The sequence below is a fragment of the Lepus europaeus genome, chromosome 9 (assembly GCF_033115175.1).
Source record: "Lepus europaeus isolate LE1 chromosome 9, mLepTim1.pri, whole genome shotgun sequence".
Taxonomy (NCBI): Eukaryota; Metazoa; Chordata; class Mammalia; order Lagomorpha; family Leporidae; genus Lepus; species Lepus europaeus.
Window position 1 is genome coordinate 16294334 of NC_084835.1, and position 20253 is coordinate 16314586.

General features: G+C 45.9%; 1 protein-coding gene and 1 pseudogene across 1 annotated transcript in view; both read right to left on the bottom strand.

The window, feature by feature from the left end:
* Nucleotides 1-5413: 5413 nt before the first annotated feature.
* ABHD5 (abhydrolase domain containing 5, lysophosphatidic acid acyltransferase) overlaps nt 5414-20253 on the bottom strand; it is a 37721-nt gene continuing 22881 nt past the window's right edge. Inside the window, exons 4-7 of the mRNA XM_062200613.1 lie at nt 13243-13397; nt 10933-11044; nt 8518-8704; nt 5414-7964 (exon numbers count right to left, since the gene is read on the bottom strand). Coding sequence (XP_062056597.1) covers nt 7875-7964; nt 8518-8704; nt 10933-11044; nt 13243-13397 — 544 coding nt within the window. The 3' untranslated portion in view covers nt 5414-7874. The remainder of the gene's footprint in view (nt 7965-8517; nt 8705-10932; nt 11045-13242; nt 13398-20253) is intronic.
* Nucleotides 18100-19803, bottom strand: LOC133766668 (small nuclear ribonucleoprotein-associated protein N-like; annotated as a pseudogene).

Here is a 20253-nt window from a genome sequence, read left to right on the forward strand (position 1 = left end):
AACTCAGGCACCCCTTATAAGTTTAAGCAAAAAAAAAAAAAAAAAAAAAAAAAAAGATACACAGAGGCTGGTTTTGGGTTGGGACTGTGCCTCCAGACTAAGAACAGGGATGGCCCGGTTACACCTCAACAGCTCACTTCTCAGTGATTAAGTGCTGAGTCTTAACCTCCTCCTGTATCTTGAACACTTGTCTGTACCCCCTAATCTGGACCTGCACACCCCCACAGATGACAGCATTGCCAGGAAGACCCTTCAGTTGTTTTCTTTCCTGCTCCTACAAACCAAGAGTTTTTGTTAAAACATAACGAATGCTCAAGGATCCAAAGTTGCAAAGAGATAATACAACAGAAACAGCTGTCGCTGTCCAAATGGAACCACTGTTAATAAACTCCCTCAGATGTCTATACATGTGTGTGAGTACATCTTCACATAACTTCACACACACACTAGTCTATACACAGGGACACACATGTGCACATACATGTCTATAAAAATACATGTGAATTAGTCTGCATGTTAGTTTTGAAAGATATTTTAGAAATTTCCTATATTGCCACCTATAGATCTACGTCATTTTTGAGGCTGAAAAATATTCCCATGTATGATATATGATAATGTAATCAGTGGTGTTTGGTTCCAGACTTTTTAATATTTCAATGTTGCCATGGACATTTTTTGTGAATGCCTCTGTGCTGGTGGATTTGGAGCACATGACCTTGGGGGGAAAAAACACCTGCTGACTCAAGTGGCATGGAGCACTTACAATTTTGCCATGGGCACTTTAAAATGTTCATAGGGGCCAGGTGTGTGGTGTAGCGGGTAAAGCCGCTGCCTGCAGTGCCAGCAACCCATATGGGCACCAGTTCTAGTCCCAGTTGCTCTACTTCCAATCCAGCTCTCTGCTATGGCCTGAGGAAGCAGTAGAAGATGGCCCAAGTGCTTGGGCACCTGTACCCATGTGGGAGACCCAGAAGAAGCTCCTGGCTCCTGGCTTTGGATCAGCACAGCTCCGGCCATTGCGGCCAGCTAGGCAGTGAACTAGCAGATCGAAACTTTCTCTCTCTCTCTCTCTCTCTCTCTCTGCCTCTCCTCTCTCTGTGTAACTCTTTCAGATAAATACATAAATCTTAAAATAAAAAAAAAAAGTTCATAGGAAAATGGAAGTCAAAGAGAAGCTTAGGGGGAGGTGTTTGGCCAGTGGTTAAGACACCTGTTGGGACACCTACATCCCATTCAGAGTACCCGGGTTCAAATCCCAGTTCTGCTCTCACATCTGGATTCCTGCTAATAATCACTGCCCGGCCTTTTGGCAAAGATCAAGTGCAGATTCCTGCTAATTGCTGGGAGGAAGCAAGTGGGGGCCAGGGCAGTTGGAGCCTCACCACCTGGGAGACCTGGATGGATTTCCCACCTCCAGGCTTGGCCATTATGGGCTCTTGGGGGAGTGACTCCACAGATGGGAGCTGTCTACCTCTCCAATAACATTTTTAAAAGTAAGTTTATTTTTGTGTGAATCACTTTTGAAAACCATGCTTAGTTTTTTCTTAATGCACATTTTTCAAAGACCGCTAGTGTACCGCTGACTGGCTTGCCACAGCACGGCAGCTACTCCAGTCCCACCAGCAGTCCACGGGAACGACCGCTACCCTTGGCCTCGCTAACGCACCCCCGACCTGCTCTCCTGCATTATCACATTCTCTCTGCTGGGCTACTCCATTCCTCCTCCACCTATTATCCACTCTGCTCACTCTTCACATCTAGAAAAAGGTGTCTCTCCTGGCGTTGTCCATACACAAGAGTAGAGGAACTAGCCTTTCAGTGCCCGCGAGCCCGCTCCTGTGTGTCTGTCACTCGGCGGCAACAGAACACTCTGCCTTTGTCCTACCCATGGTCTGCAATCCTGGGGAGTGTTTTCAGGTAAATTCTAGTCATAACTTCAACCACAAATACTTCAGTATATGTCTGTTAACAGGTCAGAGATTAAAAAAAAAAGTTACTATCCCATTATCTTACCCAACAAACTGGTAATTCCTAAATTCATCTGATACCCAGCCGAGTTAGTTTCATCCAACTGAAGATCCGAAGTCCTTCAACTTTCTCTGATCTTTAAGTCTCACCAGCAGTTTCTTGTTACACCTTGATTGTGCTGAAGAAACCTGATGGTTCGTGCAATTTCCTACATTCTGGGTTTGTAGTGTGCTGTTTAACCTGTCACTCGAGCTCCTGTGTTGACACTGTTAGAGGCATGATCAGATTCAGGTGCCACTGTGCTGGGGGCAGTAAACCATCAGCTACTCCAGCACGCTGGACCCGTCTGGCTGCTCCTGTGTCAGGAATGCTGACATCGCTGGCTCTGGATACTGCCACTGCGAGTCACCCAGTAAAACGTTTCCACCAGCTTCTCACCGAGCGCGTGGCAAAATGGTGGTGTCCTGACCCTGTCACTCCTCCTGCGGGATGACCACAGGATAAACACTTCATTTCTCGTGTCAGCAATTTTCACAGTATTGAATCGGTGCTCCAGCCACCTCCAAAGGTGGCCAGTTGGTTTAGCAGCATCATGTCCCCGTAGACTTTTTTTTTTTTTTTTTTTTTTTGGACAGGCAGAGTGGCAGACTAGACAGTGAGAGAGAGAGACACAAAGAGAAAGGTCTTCCTTTTTCCGTTGGTTCACCCCCCAAATAGCTGCTACAGCCAGCACGCTGTGCTGATCCAAAGCCAGGAGCCAGGTGCTTCCTCCTGGTCTCCCATGCGGGTATAGGGCCCAAGCACTTGGACCATCCTCCACTGCCTTCCCAGGCCACAGCAGAGAGCTAGACTGGAAGAGGAGCAACCAGGACAGAATCCAGCGCCCCGACCGGGACTAGAACCGGGGGTGCCGGCATTGCAGGCGGAGGATTAGCCTATTGAGCCGCGGCACCGGCTGTGGACTTTTCTATGTATCATGTGTCACCAGTATTCTGTGCAGTGCTCAAAGTATCCCACCTTTGGCCAATGGAAGCCTTTTCATGTCAGCATCTTCATCCTCTGCCCGTGACCTTCCTGTGACCTTCCTGACACGAGGGGTTCCACACTCATCTTCTTTTCCCTACTCTGTCTAGTGAGCAGGTGAGTCTGGGTGCTACGGTGGACCTTATTGCTAGGCTGTGATTATTTCCAGGGCATTTTAGTGGACAAAGCTGTGCTGTATATATTTTTCAGAAAGAAAATAAATCGCAGAATTTTACTGGTCTTTCCAATTCACATACAAAATTACAGGGTTCTTACTTGATTGCATTTGTGTTCTTTTCTAAAAATCTTGGCTCTTAGTTCCACGTGCGTAAATATTTGCTTTATCATATATAAATACCCACACAGTCTCGAAATGACAGTAAGATCACTGCTAAAAATAAAACTGCCGAATGCAGTTTTCTTTGTGGTTTCAAGTCATTTGATTTTTCCGTGCGTGGCAACACAATTGCCCAACCTGATACATAGTTTAAGAGTTGCTTTCTCTTTAATTTCCATTACAGATAGTGATGGAAATTGTCCAGCTCCCGACCACTACACCAACAGACCAAGAGAACCAGCTCATTGGTCATTCGCTCTAACTAATCCTTCCTGTGCTTAAAAAAAGAGAGAAGTGGGACTGCCCTTGTGGTATGATGGATTAAGCCGCCACTTATGACATGGACATCCCACACGGGAGCACCTATTTGAGTCCAGGCTGCTCCGCTTTCCATCCAGCTCCCTGCTAATGTACCTGGGAAAGCAGCCACATAGCAGACCCAAATAGGAGTTCTGGGCTCCTGGACTCGGCCCAGTCTGGCCTCAGCCATGTGAGGAACAGACCTCTGTTCTCTCTGCCTTTCAAATAAAATAAATCTTACAAAATAGAAGTACATGCAGATTATTGATTTGTCTCTTTCTTCCTTGTAGCAGTCATCAAAGATCCTGTTCACTTCCTATATTCTGGAGACAAAATTCAGAAACAGTCCTCCTTCCTCTTCAAAGCTGTGTTTCACTGCGTGGATACACCAACACTTCTTCCTTCAGTTCCCTATCAGTGAAGACCTGAGCGGCGTCTGATCTTCAGCTATAAATAATGCTGTAATGGCGACCTCCCATATGTGACTTCATATTCTTGCCAGTCTACCTTAGCACAGTCTTAGAGCTGCCAGGTTGAAGAACAGACTCCTGTACCATGCTGCTAGTTAACAGACTCCATCCCAGGGACGTCGAGTCCACACTCTCCCCCACTGCATCGTGTTAACGTAAGAGTTCTCCCTAATCTGACAGGCAAGAAACGGAATGTCTTATTATGTACATCTTCATTTATTTAGGTACTTGCATTTTATTTTTTTATTCTTGTGAATTGTTTGTTCACAACTTTTTATCCATTCTTCTTTCAGGTTCATGTCAAAGCTAAGAAATTCTTCGTGTATTAGCACTATAATTAGCCTTGGTGATAGACAAAAGCTGCAAATATTTTTGCCAGTTTCTTATTCATCTTTGAACCTTGCTTTTGGGGGAGGAGGGCATTTAAAATTATTCCTTTTAGTTAAAGATAGAAACTTTTCTATTGTTTCTGAATTTCGAGTGCTAGGAAAGTTTTTCCCACTTTTGGCTTCTACAGGAGTTCACATGTGTGCTTCTATCATTGAATGGTTTCAACTTCACAACTGGGTCTTTGGTCCATTCAGATCCTCTCCTGTACACAATGTGAGACGTGGATTCAGTTTTATTTTTTTCTATATGGTTACCGTACTTGTCTCAACACCATCTTCAAGTCTTTGCCTCCATTCCTGTACCGTATGCTAAATTCATGTACTCTCACTGTACTGATCACAGCCACGTGCTATGTAATGATGTTTCAGTCAATGACAGACCACCTATACGATGGTGGTCTTGTAAGATTACACTGCTGAATGACAGGGTAGCAACACTGCGATGATTATGCAAGAACCAAAACGTCTATTAAAGCAATTTTCTGAGTATTATCACCGACACTCAGTGCTGGGTGACTGCATTCTGTTACAATATCTAGTAGGGTTATTCTTCCTTCCCTTGGACCACTTCTAGGGTTCTTCTGCCTATTCTTGTTTTTTCTTTCTAATACTCTGGTACAGGAAAAAACCCCTTTGCTTTCTTGGACTCTGGTACAGTCTTTTAAATATAATACATGTATATGAATGGAGACATGTCAAAAGTACTCTATAAATTACACTTTAACCTGAGGCAATTGGTTTTTGAAAATTTTAGTTTAAGAAGAAGGAGAAAGAAGACAGACAGAAATCCACAGGGGATGTGTGGGCACAGGTCAAGCCATGGGGTGGCCCCGACACCTGCACAGCAGCCTTCCCACAGACGACAAAGGTTACTGGACACTCAGCGGCTCCACGGCCCTGTGATAACACCACCAACAGACCAACCCACACCAAAGACTCAGAAAGTGACTACCACAGCAACATTTATTTGTTAAAATACATTGTGCATAACTTAGCAAAGACCCAATACTGCAATCGAATTTTCTTTTAAGAAAACATTTAGCACCCTCTGTATTTTCAGGAATTCTGGGACTGTGAATATCTGCTAGTTCGATATTCACAACATTACAGATACCCGAAGGTAAAATGCAACTTTTAAAAGAATTATGACAACATTTTCCAAATGAAGTAAATTCAGTTAGTAGGGAAGTAAGTTTCACTGGATATTTAGGTATGTCCTTTTCCTGAATCACTTGGCACGTCTCTGGTCAGAAATCCCATTTACTAAGTGAAACCAGTAACTTGCCTTCCAGGGCCAGGTTTTCCATGCAGAAGCTTTCTTGTACAGATGAAAATGGCTACCCAGCAAAGGGTAGTTCAGAAAGGCTGCAGAGTGGGTCCAATAAAAACATCTGTGCCAAATTATCTGCACCACTTACAGGTACGAATCTGGCTACCCAAGACACTAACTATAAACTATCTGTGTTCTTAAGGTACAGCTATTAGAGGCCCACCTTGGTTCCCGTGTTGCCTGCCAGCACTAACCTAGCTAATCTGACAAAGGAGACAAGCTGTTCATTGGAAGGCTATTGGCCACGCTTCAGCATCATTTGCCTATCCTTTTGTTGGGGAGATAATGCTGCAAATAGGACATTCAGTCTTCCTGGCAGTTAATCAATAGTGGTAACAACCTTACATTTCCTAACAACCACAAATTTCCTAATTAACCATTTTAAAAATGCAATAACCCAAACCATTAACCATGATGTGCTCTAGTTCACTGTTTATCTACATAACCGCCTTTCTCCTAGACAGGCAGACAGCAAATCCAAGGCCAAGATGCCTGGTTGCCAACCATTCCATTCACTTCTCTTTTGTGAAGAGTTTTTCTCAGCAGCCAGTTGCCACATGGAGCTTTTTCACAGTTTCAAAGAAGTTTTCCTCATTTAAAAACTGTTAGAAAATGCTACACTTGACACTAGTTGTGGTCAAATAGTTCAATCAACACCAGAGAATTCTGATACTGTAACTTCAAGTATTTAAATGATTCAGCCAACATGATACTTTTTTTTTTTTTTTTAACAGCAGACAGGCAGAGTGGACAGTGAGAGAGAGAGAGACAAAGAGAAAGGTCTTCCTTTTTCCACTGGTTCACCCCCCAAATAGCCGCTACGGCCGGCGCGCTGTGCCGATCTGAAGCCAGGAGCCAGGTGCTTCTTCCTGGTCTCCCATGCGGGTGCAGGGCCCAAACACTTGGGCCATCCTCTACTGCCTTCCCGGGCCACAACAGAGAGCTGGACTGGAAGAGGAACAACCGGGACAGAATCCAGCGCCTCGACCGGGACTAGAACCTGGGGTGCCGGCGCTGCAGACAGAGGATTAGCCTAGTGAGCCGCGGTGCCGGCCTGATGCTATTAATAATTAAAATAAAAACCAAGTGCTTGCTCATTTCTGGTGCTGTGGGACATAACAGCACCACTCGTTTCCATATTTAGTGGTTAAAAACATAATCCAGTTTTAGCAGCCATCTAGAAGATTTAGCTGTTAAGGGAAACATGACATGACTTGGTTTCTGGAATGGGACAGTATTAAAACCCCCTTCCCTGAGGAAAGCTGTTCCAGTGGCTGCATCCTGGTTCAAAGAACAGCACAGACTCAGTGGAGAGTAAAAAAGGGCAGACTTTCCAGTTAAGGCCTTTCAGCCCTTGGAGCGCTTCAGCGTTGACGTCCTGTTTCCTCAGAAGCACGGAAGGAAATCACACGCACACGTTTCCAAAGGTTACTGCGGCCTGCATGGCAGGATGAATTACATCTTTGCCACCTTAAGTAGAAAGCAGAGAAAAACTAGGAAAACTAATGTTAGTGATTAATTCCCATCATTTTAGCCAAAAACCTATCTTGACACTCCATCTCAAAAATGAAGTATTCTAAAAAAAAAAAAAAAAAAATGTTTACATAAAAAAAACCACATTGAATCTGGATTACCTATATGAGTCACTAGACAAGGCAAATACACAGACAAGGACAATAAAGTGCACCTTTATAATATATAACACAGTAGACCCAGAAATCACTTCTTTAAATTGGCAATTATAAACTGCAATATAAAAATGTACTTAACTAGCAAAGTTAGATAAAAATGAAAAACTTTCAGTTGAAAAATTACAATTTTTCAGTACATCAGAGGGACAAATCACCCTTTATTAAAGCTATTAATTTTGGAGACTCTTGTGTATGTCACCTCTGCGGAGGAGAAAAGAAAGCCGTTCTAGAAGGCACTGGTTGGCTTAAATGTGCGAGGTGCAGCCGGACGACTGCTTCGTGCTTATCTTGTGTTTGTCACCGCTCACGGCAGCTGCGCACCGCTGCGAGGAGCTGGCCTGGGCCTCCAGCAGAGCCTCGCCACGCTCAGTCCACAGAGTCGCAGATCTCCTTTACTTTCTGGTTGAACTCTTCCGGTTGATCTGCATACACGTAATGCCCCGCTCCAAGAATAGCCTGGGCGAGGAAAGGCAGGCAACGGTCAGCGAGTGAAGGCATTGAACCAAACACATAAGCGAAGGCACTTGGAAAATCAAAGTGAGAGCTGCTCTATTTAAATGACACATAAGAGAATAAGCAACACTGATCTACAGTAATTATTATTTCCACCAAAAGGATCTAAGACTAGGGAAATCTACTGACTCTTAATAAAATTTTCATATGTGAAAACAAAAATACTCGCTAAGTTGACTGTCAGTGAAAGGGCCAACAGACAGACTGAACAAAATGTGAGTGTGCTGCCTTGGGAGGTGGAGGTGGGAGTTAGCTGAGAGACACACATAGGGCCAGTGCCTCTTTCAGGCTCTGTTAATACCCGCTGCTGTGGCTCTAGGGTCAGGAAAGGCCCCTCAGAAAGGTGACCTGCTCTGTGGACATGAAGACTCATGTGAGTCAAACGCTGGCCCCATCAGGTCTGACTGAGGCGGCAGGTCCAGCCCAGGTGTGACAGCAAAGGGAGATGGCAACAGACCACACCTGCACCTGAACACCAAACCCAAGGTCAACTCACTATTGTCTTCACGTATGAGTGTGGTCGCAATGACTGGATGCTGGTGCCAGAGTTGCCATCTATGCAGGACCGGGCGCCAAAGATCACGGACACGGGGATGTCAGGATGCATTTTACCGATTCGCTGGAGCATGGGTCTTTTTGCCCACCCATAAGGGATCGTCATATTCTTGAAAGCCGTCTCGCCACTTTAAAGGGAAGAAGAAAATCACACTGTAGGGCTTTGTGGAGGTGGGTAGGTATTGCACTGAGCTTCTCCGAATCTAAGAAAAACCTCTGTTTCATAGAAGATAAAACAGGAATACTGAAGAGGACTATATGTTCTAGCAGATTAAAAATTAGTTATCTCCTTCGAAGCCAAAACACGTAATCCTAATTCTCTAATCAGGAAATGCCTTACTGCGGTGACAGTGAAAATACACTTTTTCACTCATATTTCAAACGGATGTGGATGCTGGCTTTCCCAGGGGTTCACAGCACCATCTTCTTCCTCATAACGGCAAAACCACGGCCAGGTTAAGAAACTCAGACTAGGGGCCAGTGCCGTGGTGCAGTAGGTTAATCCTCTACCTGCAGTGCCGGCATCCCATATGGGCACCGGTTCTAGTCCCGGCTGCCCTTCTTGCAATCCAGCTCTATGCTATGGTCCGGGAAAGCAGTAGAAGATGGCCGAAGTCCTTGGGCCCCTGCACCCACACAGGAGACCAGGAAGAAGCTCCTGGCTCCTGGCTTCGGACTGGCGCAGCTCTGGCTGTTGCAGCCATCTTGGGAGTGAACCAACGGAAGGAAAACCTTTCTCTCTGTCTCTTCCTCTCACTGTCTGTAACTCTACCTCTCATATAAATAAATAAATAAATAAAATCTTTCAAAAAAGAGAGAGAAAAGAAAAAAAGACACTCAGACTGCATATTCCTGCAAACTCCACAGAGAGGTCCACTTTCCTACAGTTTCTGCCACTTTTGCAGAGCTGGGCATCATTTTGGACTGCCCTTTATGAAGAATTTGAGTTTCACCATGAGAAAGGCAACAAAGTCAGACTCTATGAGCACATGTGATCATGAAATGAGAGAAAGCAGAGTGAACGACACGCTGGGGAATGGACCATGTGCCTGAACAAATGCCTAAAGCTCCTGGGACAAGCCACCGCAGTGTGCAGATCCACCTCATCCAGATGGCCAGCAAGTCACAAAAACTCAGTCTGCTGGGACCCCCACCCTCTGGCCTCCCTCACTCCAGTCTGCTGTATTTAAATGCTGAGGCTTCAGCTACACCTAAGAATAGCCTCTATGGCCTCAGTGTTTCTTATTAAAGCAGCTGGACATGTCTTCTGCCCAAAGGGAGACTCTTGCGTCTGGCCTCTCAGCCTGACCCTCAGTCCTAGAGAGAAGAGTCATGTCCACAGCCCACCTCAGCTGAAACCACCTGCACATCTGCTACAGCTGCAGCCCAGAACTGCTGAACCAGGCGTTAGAAATAGGGCTCACATTTTCACAAGCTCCCTCCATAATTCTGGTACACGACAAGGCAGTCAAGTGTAGCTCTCATCTTCATACTCCATTCTCAAAACGAGGGCCCTGTCCTAACTCCCTGCCGTCTTCAGGCTGTTCGCTCCACTGGCACCTCACACTCAACATTCACAGCAATATTTTTAAAGCCAATGTTTGGGGAGCCAACACTGTAGTGCAGTGGGTAAAGCCACTCCCTGCGTTGCTGGAATCCCACGTGGGCACTGGTTCAAATCCTGGCTGCTCCACTTCTAATCCAGCTCCCTGCTACTGCGCCTGGGAAGGTGGTAGAGGATGGCCCAAGTCCACCCACAAAGGAGATCTGGAAGAAGCTCCTGACTCCCAGCTTCAAACTGGCCCAGCTCTGGCCACTGTGCCCATTTGGGAAGTGACTCAATAGACAGAAAGACTTCTCTCTGTCTCTTCCTGTCTGTGACCCTGACATTCAAATGAATACATCAATATTTAGGGGAAAAAAACCAAAAAACAATGCTCGGTCCTCTTGCTCCCTTTGGCTACCGTGCTCTCACGATCTCCCCCTCCTCGCCTTACAATCCCTGTCAGAATATATGTGGGGTCTTTATTTTGTGGAACACTCATACCCAGTCTGGGAAACACTGGTTTATATGAAATTCTTCTTTACATCCCACCATGCCCAAGACCAAGAACTCCCCGACTTTCCCCTGAGCACTTTAGGGGAAGAAAATATGTTTTAGCTTTTAATCCCCAGCAGAGCCCAACCCGACGTCCTACATGGCGCGGACTCCCTGCGAATAGACGGATCCACTAAGGACTAGTAGATGCCTGTCCTTCCAAGTCTACTGAACGACTACAGAAAAGGCTTCTAGACTGCGCAGAGGTTCTCTGAAGTCCACGACACAGACACGGCGCACGGAGAGCCAGGGCCTCACCTGGGGGTCTGCACGTTACAGTGATAGATGTACTCTGTCACAGTATCATCCTCAAACATCGACGAGTACTTCCGTTTGAAGTCGGGTCTCAAACGCTGCACTAGACTTAAACCTGTTTAATAAGAAACACAAACATGCACGTTTTAAACTATAGTTAACTGAACACTAGACAGAGTTTTGGTGCTGGCTGGCATAATGAGTGCTACGTACATACATGCATCCATGAATTCAAATAAGTATTTTAACTGGAAACAAAGCACACACCCTCCAAGCTGCTCTCAAGTTCCCCAAAGATTAAAATAACTCAGGAGTGCAGTATATTGACTTATAGGTGTGCTGAAGTTATAAGGCAGCTTTCTAAGACTTGCACTTGTTTGTCTTTATTCTAGCAAGGTCTCACTTGGACACGGGCACTCTCTCCCTATCTTTGAAGGAATTACGCCTCCACCCCAAGGGAGGCAACAATGAGACAGACGGCTCTGCTCCTGGGATGCTCCCTCCCCCGGCACAGTCTCCTAAGTTCTTCTCAGACTTTACATTTCCCACACTGCCAGCTGTGCGCCCATGACCCAGGAACATCCACGTGTACTTCAGGACGACAGAGACTACGTGAAGCACGTGTGTAGTTCACCGGGGGAGGGCTGCCTCTGTGAGGGAAGGGGAACATCCCCGGGGCAGGGAAAAGCCCTGGGGAAGCCTGGTCAGGTCACCAGGGCAGCCGCCGGCCCTCTTCGGAGTCCATACTCTCACGGCTCTGCTCACCCAAAGGGATGGGGGCAAAGAGGGACCAGGGCTGGGCAGAGGGGAGCAGAATCTACGAGGAGCATGGTGGCAGTTATTTCAACACCTTCATCCATCCTCTCGAGCCTCGGTTTATACCTTGCTAAAAGAAGTCAAATTTTCTATTGCATCAACAATGGAGAAAGCTGACCCTTCTTCCAACCCCCGGGAACACCGAAGACCATGAGGAAGAAGGTCAAGAGAATCACAAACCCACACTCAAACCCTAAGCCTGAGCAACAGCCACTAGAACAAGTGCCGGCATCACGCCTCCAGACTCACGGCTTACACCACCGAGTCACTTGAGCCAAAAGCACTCCTGACTGACATGAGCAGAGGAGGGACAGACAGGAGGTGCGGAACACCATAATTTGTTGGTTTGGTTTTTAAATTTACTTCTCTAAAGGAAAAAGTCTCATTTATTTCATATATACAGTTTTAAGAGCATCATGATACATCCCATCTAATCCTCCCACCCATGTCTCACTCTTCCTCCCCTCTCCTTAATTTTTGCAATGACACACTTTCAACTTTATAATAACAAGCTCAACTCTCCACTTAATACAGAATTCAACAAGTAGTAAGCAGAAAAACCTCAGTTCCTCAGGAATATAGACAAGGGCTGTATACAATAATCAAAAAATGGCAATTTCATTCACATACATTGTATTTTTTGTACCTCTGCACATTAGTCACCAGAAATCAGGAGAAAACATATATTTGTCTTTCGGGGACTAGCTTACATCACTAAGCATAATGGTCTCCAACTGCTTCCATTTTGTTGTGAAAGACAAGATTTCATTCTTTTTTTATGGCTGAGTAGTCTCCCATCACGCATATATTCCACAGCTTCTTTATCCAGTCATCAGATGATGGACTTCTGGGTTGATGGCACACTTTAGCTGTTAGACCACCATCATTTGTGACAGTGAGGGAAGGAAATTCTCATGGCTGTGGGGCTGAGACAAATATCCTAAACCAGAGACTAAACACTGGCACCTCATAATAGGACCAGAAAAATGTGAGTCCCCAGAATGTGTGCAGAAAAGAATGACTTCACGTTCCCAACACTCTGACATCACGGAGAAGGGAAGGAACCCCTGAGAGTCAGCCACACTCCATCAAAGCAGGCTTTGTGACCCACAGCCCGTCATCACAGCTCAGCGCGCCGCACCTCCCCCAGTGCCCTGTGCTGGCACACACAGTTCCCAAAGACACCTTGCTCGCTCGCCTGCTCGCTTGCTTGCCTGGCTTTTACCAGAAGGTGAAAAAGCGACTAACATCATCCTCAGCATCTCCCTCCTTTCCTGCTTTGCTGATAACTGGTAGTGTTGACAACACGAAGACTACTTTCTGAGAAGAATCCGGCTTCCTTCATCTTTATGCATGGCCTAGTACTCCTTAGAGGAGGAGGACAAAGTGTGGGTTAAGTGTTTGTTTGCTTAGCTTTAAGATTCTGATGAACAATGGTGGTTGGTGAATACCACTCTTCTACTGCTCATCTATAAACTTTGCTTGCGTGGGACTCACCAAAGGGTCCTGCAATTCTCAGGCCAGCTAAAGGGTTAAAGGGAGTCAGCGCTGCTCCCAGGGCTCTGATCCACACTGGAATGGGTCTGTCTTGATCAGCAAGGTCTGGTCGCTCAGGAAAACCCCATGGCTCCACTAAAATGAGATGATTAACCCTGTTGGGGAGAGAACAGATTCAAATTCACTTGGTAAATTCTTCCTAACACCTTAAACAACATGGTCTATAAAGCAAAGGCAGAATTAATTACCTTCAAACACCATCACATTGAAGAGAATATTGATGGGTAAACAAGTTATATCATGTTGTTATTATGCATAAATTTTTGATATTCAGGCACTAGTTGGCATCCCATGTGAGTGCCAGTTTGAGTTCCAGATGCTCCGTTTCTGATCCAGCTCCCTGCTAATTCACCTGGGAAAGCAGCAGAAGGTGGCCCAAGTGCTTGGGCCCCTGCCACCATGTAGGAGATCGGGATAGAGTTCCAGGCTCCTGGCTTCAGCCTGGCCCAGCCCCAGCTGTGGCAGCCATTTGGGGAGTGAAGCAGTGAATGGAAGATCTCTCTCTGTAACTCTGTAGGATTTGAAAGGTACACTGTACAAAGAAAGCTTTATTTTCATTTCAAAATGTGGATAATAAAAGATGTGTGAAAGCAGAGTATTTACATTTCTTGAAAAACAAGAAAAGAACACGTGTTGCTGTTTCAGCTCTGCCTTGGCAAATGATACAGACCACTGCCTACGCAGAAAACAATCCCAGGGTTCCATGCACTTCAGGCTGACACTCCAAAAATCACTGATCAATATCACACTAAAAAAAAATTTAACTTTGGAGCCAGTGTTGTGGCAGGTTAACTGCTGCCAGCAACACTGGCATCCCACATGGGTGCCAGTTTGAAACCCGGCTCCTCTACTTCCAATCCAGCTCCCTGCTAATGTGCCTGGGAAAGCAATGGAAGATGGCCCAGTCCTTGAGTCCCTGCACCCATGTGGGAGACCTCAAAGAAGCTCTGGGCTCCTAGCTTCAGCCTGGCAAAAACCCAGCCATTGTGGCCATATGGGGAGTAAACCAGGAAATGGAAGATTTCTCTCACTCTGTCGGTCTGTCTGTCTCTCTCTCTGTAACTCTGCCTTTCAAATAAATTTTAAAAATAAATAAATCTTAAAAATTTTTTATTTGAGAGGAAAAAAGAGACAGAGCACGCAGGCATGAGCACGCACTCCCATTCTCTGGTTCACCCATGTGGGTGGCAGGGACCCAACTACTCCAGCCATCACCTGGTTCCCTCTCAGGTGTGCATTAACTCTGGAATCGAAAGCAAGGCTGGGACTCAAACTCAGGAACCTGACAAGGGATGCAGGTGTCCCCAGGGATGCCATCTGGCCATCCTTCACAGCCTCATAAACAGAGTGTATAGTTGTCACCCAGGAATCAATCATTCTGAACATCTAAGACAAGTCAGGACTTAAAGTGAACTTTTAACAAACATGAGGACAATGTTAGCTAAAAATATATCCCTTTGAGACTTTGTGTTTTGTTTTGTTGTTTTTTTTTTTTTTGAAGATTTATTATTTGAAAGTCAAAGTTACAGATAGGAGGGGAGAGACAAAGATCTTCCATCCACTGGTTCACTCTTCACAGATAGTTACATTAGCTTAATCTAGGTCTTCCATACTGGTAGCAGGGGCCCAAACGCTTGGGCCATCCTCCAGGGCTTTTCCCAGGCCCTGCAAGGATCTGGATGGCAAGTGGAGCAGCCGGAACACGAACTGGCACCCATATGGGATGCTAGCATCGCAGGAGGTGGCTTTACCCGCTATGCCACAATGCCAACCCCCTTTGGAATTTGGTGAGAGGGAAATTGTCTATCCAGCCTACCCATGATGTCATAATACATTGGCAACACATTGTATTCCTAATCTTTTCCCAGTTTTCTTCTTTATCAACCAAAGAAATAGAGTATCTTCACTTTAACTTCATATAAAGTTGTTTCGCTTCTTTGACAGTTTCAGTCTTCCACCTTCTGAGACCTCTTCCTGATGTCAGAAAGTGAGAACTCTCTGTAGCTGCCCCAAATGGCTGAGTCACATTTTCATCATAAGCTTCTAAGCAAAGCTCAGACATCCCCTGACACAATGCGATGTCCAACCACAACTAAGACAGCCAGCAAACGCCAGCCAGATCTGAGACAGCCAACAACAACTCCAAAGTCCTCTTCCTAAGTCATAAACGAAACAGAAACTAAAACATGAGCACCTTATACAAAATCCATTTTATTGTTTTTTTGTTAGCGCGTATAAAGATGAGTAAGTAATGAGTCATTTTACCCTGATTCCATTTTTTTCAAACACAGTTTTAGAGCACAGAGACAGAAAACAGAGCTGTATGGGCTCCTGGAGAACCCCGAGCTCCCCCTTTTGTTCAGGTAAGAAGGAGGTAGAGATGCACCATGTGACCCACTCCATGATCTAACACAGTCACATAGAAGTAGGACTCAAACCCACTTTTCTCTACCTCAACACACTAACACACGGCAACAGGCCATTGCGAACAGGCTTTCTCTCCTAAAAATGTCCTCAGTAACATGACAACTGTAATAGCAAAGGTCAACTCCAGGCCAGCCCTGACACTATACTCTGGACTCCACAGTACTGATGAGAGATACAGAGCAGAATGACAAATCCATGTGGAGTCATGTGACATATGCCAATTCCATATGCTAAGTGCTCTTAGGTCTCCACAGCCTAAAAGGTCTGTATGAGAATACTGTCTAATAGCATACAGGAAAGGGCTGGAAAGGAGTTGTTCTAATTTTTTTTTTTTTTTTATGGCAAAGACTATCTCTCCTATTCAGCCACTTCCTAACTTGCTTTTATTATTGCTAACGATGGTCTATGTGGTGGGAGAAATGAGAGGTGAGCCAGAGGTATGAGGGCAGTTAATGAGATCTCCATCCAGTTGAAAGACTCATGGCAGGAAACAGCTAGGGTCATTCACTACTGATTTACCTCCTAAAGAGAAAAATGCACTCTTTAATAAAACACATTCTATCCTAAAAGATGGCTAAAATTTTGGGACAAATTTGTTAAGGCATCTTTCCCAGTCTCCTCAAGGCTCTTTCTGATCTGCTGACCCAAAGAGGAGAGAACAAAGCAAAACTAGGGAGGAACGTCTCATCTGTCTCTGGAAAAGCGACCGTTTCTGCCTCTGATCTAGGTGAAAACGTCAGGTGAACAAATTATGCAAAATAGACTTACTAGGGCAGATGCCTGGTTTGTTTTTGCAAAGGGGCAAACTGCCCCTGCAATCGGTGGATGCTGTGTCCTCCAAACCTGGCACGGGGCCTGCCCACGGCAGGTGCTCAGCGTTCCGCTCTCCCACGTTTCCGTGTGTCCTCATCTGCAGGGACACACACATCTCACAGCACGGCCACAGAGCAGTAAGCACAGGAGCTGGCCCAGCTTGGATTCTTCTGGTCCCCAATGACATGAGAGCACTAATGGAATGTCTCATCTGATGGTATTTCAAAAAGTTTGCAGAAAAACGGAATAAAAATCCAAGTTTAATTTGATGGTATTTCAAAAAGTTTGCAGAAAAACGCAATAAAAATCCAAGTTTAATTTGGTACAAAAAAATTTGAAATCCATGCACAGTTTTTTAGTAATATGCATTCTCCATGAACTTCTGGAAGACTCCCCATATTAATCCTGCAGATTATTACTCATTAGTGGGCAATAAAATCCAATTAGAGGGCGAAGAACCAGTCTAGTTCAGTAGGTTGTATTGTTTAGAATAGAAAAATACATCATAACAAGAGTATGGTCCCACAGAACTTTTGTTTTAGATATCCTCACACACGTATCAAATTCGGAGGCTGGGGCCAACACTGTGGCATAGCAGGTAAAGCTACTGCCTTCAGTGCCGGCATCCCATATGGGCACTGGTTCAAGTCCCGGCTGCTCCACTTCCAATCCAGCTCTCTGCTATGGCCTGGGGAAGCAGTAGAAGATGGTCCAAGTCCTTGGTCCCTGCACCCACGTAGGAGACCCGGAAGAAACTCCTGGCTCCTGGCTTCGGATCAGAGCAGCTCCGGCTGTTGCAGCCATCTGGGGAGTAAACCAGCAGATGGAAGACCTCTCTCTCTCTCTCTCTTTCTCTCTCTCTCTGCATCTCTTTCTCTCTCTGTGTAACTCTGACTTTCAAATAAATAAATAAGTCTTTTTAAAAATATTACTGGTGGTAAAGTTTTTAAATAAGAAAGACCATGGAAAGCACCATGGTTGCTATGTAGTAAATGCAAGGTGGTTGTAACAGAGAAAACAGAGAGACTGCTAAAGCAGAATTTACTCCAGAGAGCCCAAAAACACAGCTAGAACAGGAGAGCAGAGGGCAACTGAACATTTATTCTGCAGGAAAGCCCAATCACAGGTGTGGCTCACAGCCTACTATAACCTTGAGCCAGACTGAGTTCCCAGGCTATCGTCTCACTTCCTCTTCTAGAGAAAACATTACCTTGGCCGGCGCCATGGCTTAACAGGCTAATCCTCCGCCTTACGGCGCCGGCACACCAGGTTCTAGTCCCGGTTGGGGCACCGGATTCTATCCCGGTTGCCCCTCTTCCAGGCCAGCTCTCTGCTATGGCCCAGGAAGGCAGTGAAGGATGGCCCAAGTCCTTGGGCCCTACACCCGCATGGGAGACCAGGAGAAGCACCTGGCTCCTGGCTTTGGATCAGCGAGATGCTGCGCAGTGGCCATTGGAGGGTGAACCAACGGAAAAAAGGAAGACATTTCTCTCTGTCTTTCTCTCTCACTATCCACGCTGCCTGTCAAAAAAAAAAAAAAAAATCTCTTCACTTGATAGAAGTTACTTGGTTTTAATGCATATGTAAGTATTGTAATTATCAAAACCCTACTCTCTAATATTCCATGGAGGACATCCTGATGGGGCTGTTAGTCCACATACAGGGTAAGGAACCAGAGCACGTGAATCATCCGACTACGTACCTTTGTTAAGAATCAGAGACTGATTTAAACAGGGAAAACAGAACCAGTAGAACAGGAACAAGAGAACAGCCCAGCAGCTTTGAATCACAAAAAGCTATGCTAGTCATAAGAGTTGGCCTTGAATTTGAAGATGGAGAGCAGATTACAGCCTTAAGTGTAAGGCAGGGAACTTGCACCAACTCACTGGGACCAGATTTCATTTGGTCTAAATGCCAAACCAACCAGAAGTAAGAAAACAAACATACTCAGAACCATAATGTTCAACAGAGTCTGCAGGACCTACATATGGATTAAGGGAAGGAGCAAAGAGAAAGATCAGAAAGAACCCAAGAGTCAGAGCCCAAAACAGGCACCGTCAAGATCACCCCCGGTATTTCTTATCGGCTCCTAGCCACTCAGGGAGAACAGAAAAGGCCCAGGGAACAACGAATCAAACACCTCCAACTTCAGGTCACAGAGAACAGCTTTTCTTCTCCACAGGGGCCAGTAAGAATCGCTCAGCTCCGGTCTGTACAATCAGGAGACAGGGCTGGGCAAGGGTAAGAAGAAAGTACTCAAGGAAAAATCATCCTAAAACACGTCACGTGAGAAGTAAAAAGCAGCTGCAACCTCCGTATTATAACTTGGAAGAGATCTCTTAGCTAAACTTAAATTGCTCTATACATTTATCATAAGCTATTATTAATGCAGAAAGAGAGAACAAAAACCTACTAAATATCACACAATTTCACAAGATGCATTATGGGGGAAAGGAGTGATGGAGATATATCAACAGTTTCCTAGGGTACTGGGAGGGGTGGGCCTCTAATTCCTGGTGAAGGAGGTCTCATTCTTGGAAGAGACATGAGCAGGGGGAAGTACAACTGGCGGGACCATGGGCAGTCTCCTATCAGGTGGGGGAGCCACAACTCCTGCAGGTGGGGTTGCCATGCCAGCACGCAGGGGTGGCTCCAGCAATGCTGGCGTAGCAGCAACAGCGACAGCTGCTATAGTGCCTGTTTCCTGTGGAGTCATTACCTGCTGTGATGGCCCCCAACTCCATGGACAGGGTCTGCTAATCCAGCAGAAGCCTGAGGAATGGGGACCCTAGTGGGTCTCCTCTGCCAGCAGCCCCACCACCCCAGGGCCTCCTAGAGTTCCAGCAAGTGGTGCCCAAGCAATGCCAGTATTGTGAGATGGCCCCTCAACAGCCATGGACCAAGTTCTCCCCACGCAGCAAGACCACACCCAAAACCTACTTTTCCTCATGCTCTGGTTGTTTCATATTCTTTGGCTTTCTCTTCCTAAACTCATCACAATCACAGACAAATTCATACGCTTGTCAAAAGCCTTACAGTGCCAACGAAGATCCAGCCAGGCTGCAGGAGGCATCTTTTCTACAGTCAGTGTGCTGCAGCACCTTGCGACTTGTGCCCACAGTCACGACTGCCGTTCCACCAGATCCAGTGTGCACAGAACAAGCTCAGGACCCTTCAGAACTAAGGGAAGGCTATCAAGGTGTGGCGGCAAGGTCTCCTAGAAACAATGCAAGCTGGGCAGGAGCCTCACAAACAGTACATGGAGCCTGGTATTTGGCGGGACATCAGCTACCTTGAGATTCCCAGTTCTTTAACCATCTCTTGGTGTCTCAACTAAGAATGCCTGTCGCAGTCCCACCTGGAAATCCTGTACAAGTACCTGCTGATGCCAAGAAGGCATTGGGTAATAAGAAACTCTTGACTGCCCAGTGAGGCTGTCTTCCTACATCTGACTTGGGACTTCCACTTCCAGCATGTGCTGTTCTTTTTTTTAATTTTATTTTTTAAAGATTGATTGATTAATTGATTTGAAAGGCAGAGCCTCAGAGAGGCAGAGGCAGAAAGAGAGAGCTCTTCTACCTGCTGGTTCACTCCCCAGATGGCCACAACGGTCAGAGTGCGCCGATCTGAAGCCAGGAGCCAGGAGCTTCCCCAGGTCTCCCACCGGGTACAGGGGCCCAAGGACTTGGACCATCTTCTACTGCTTTCCCA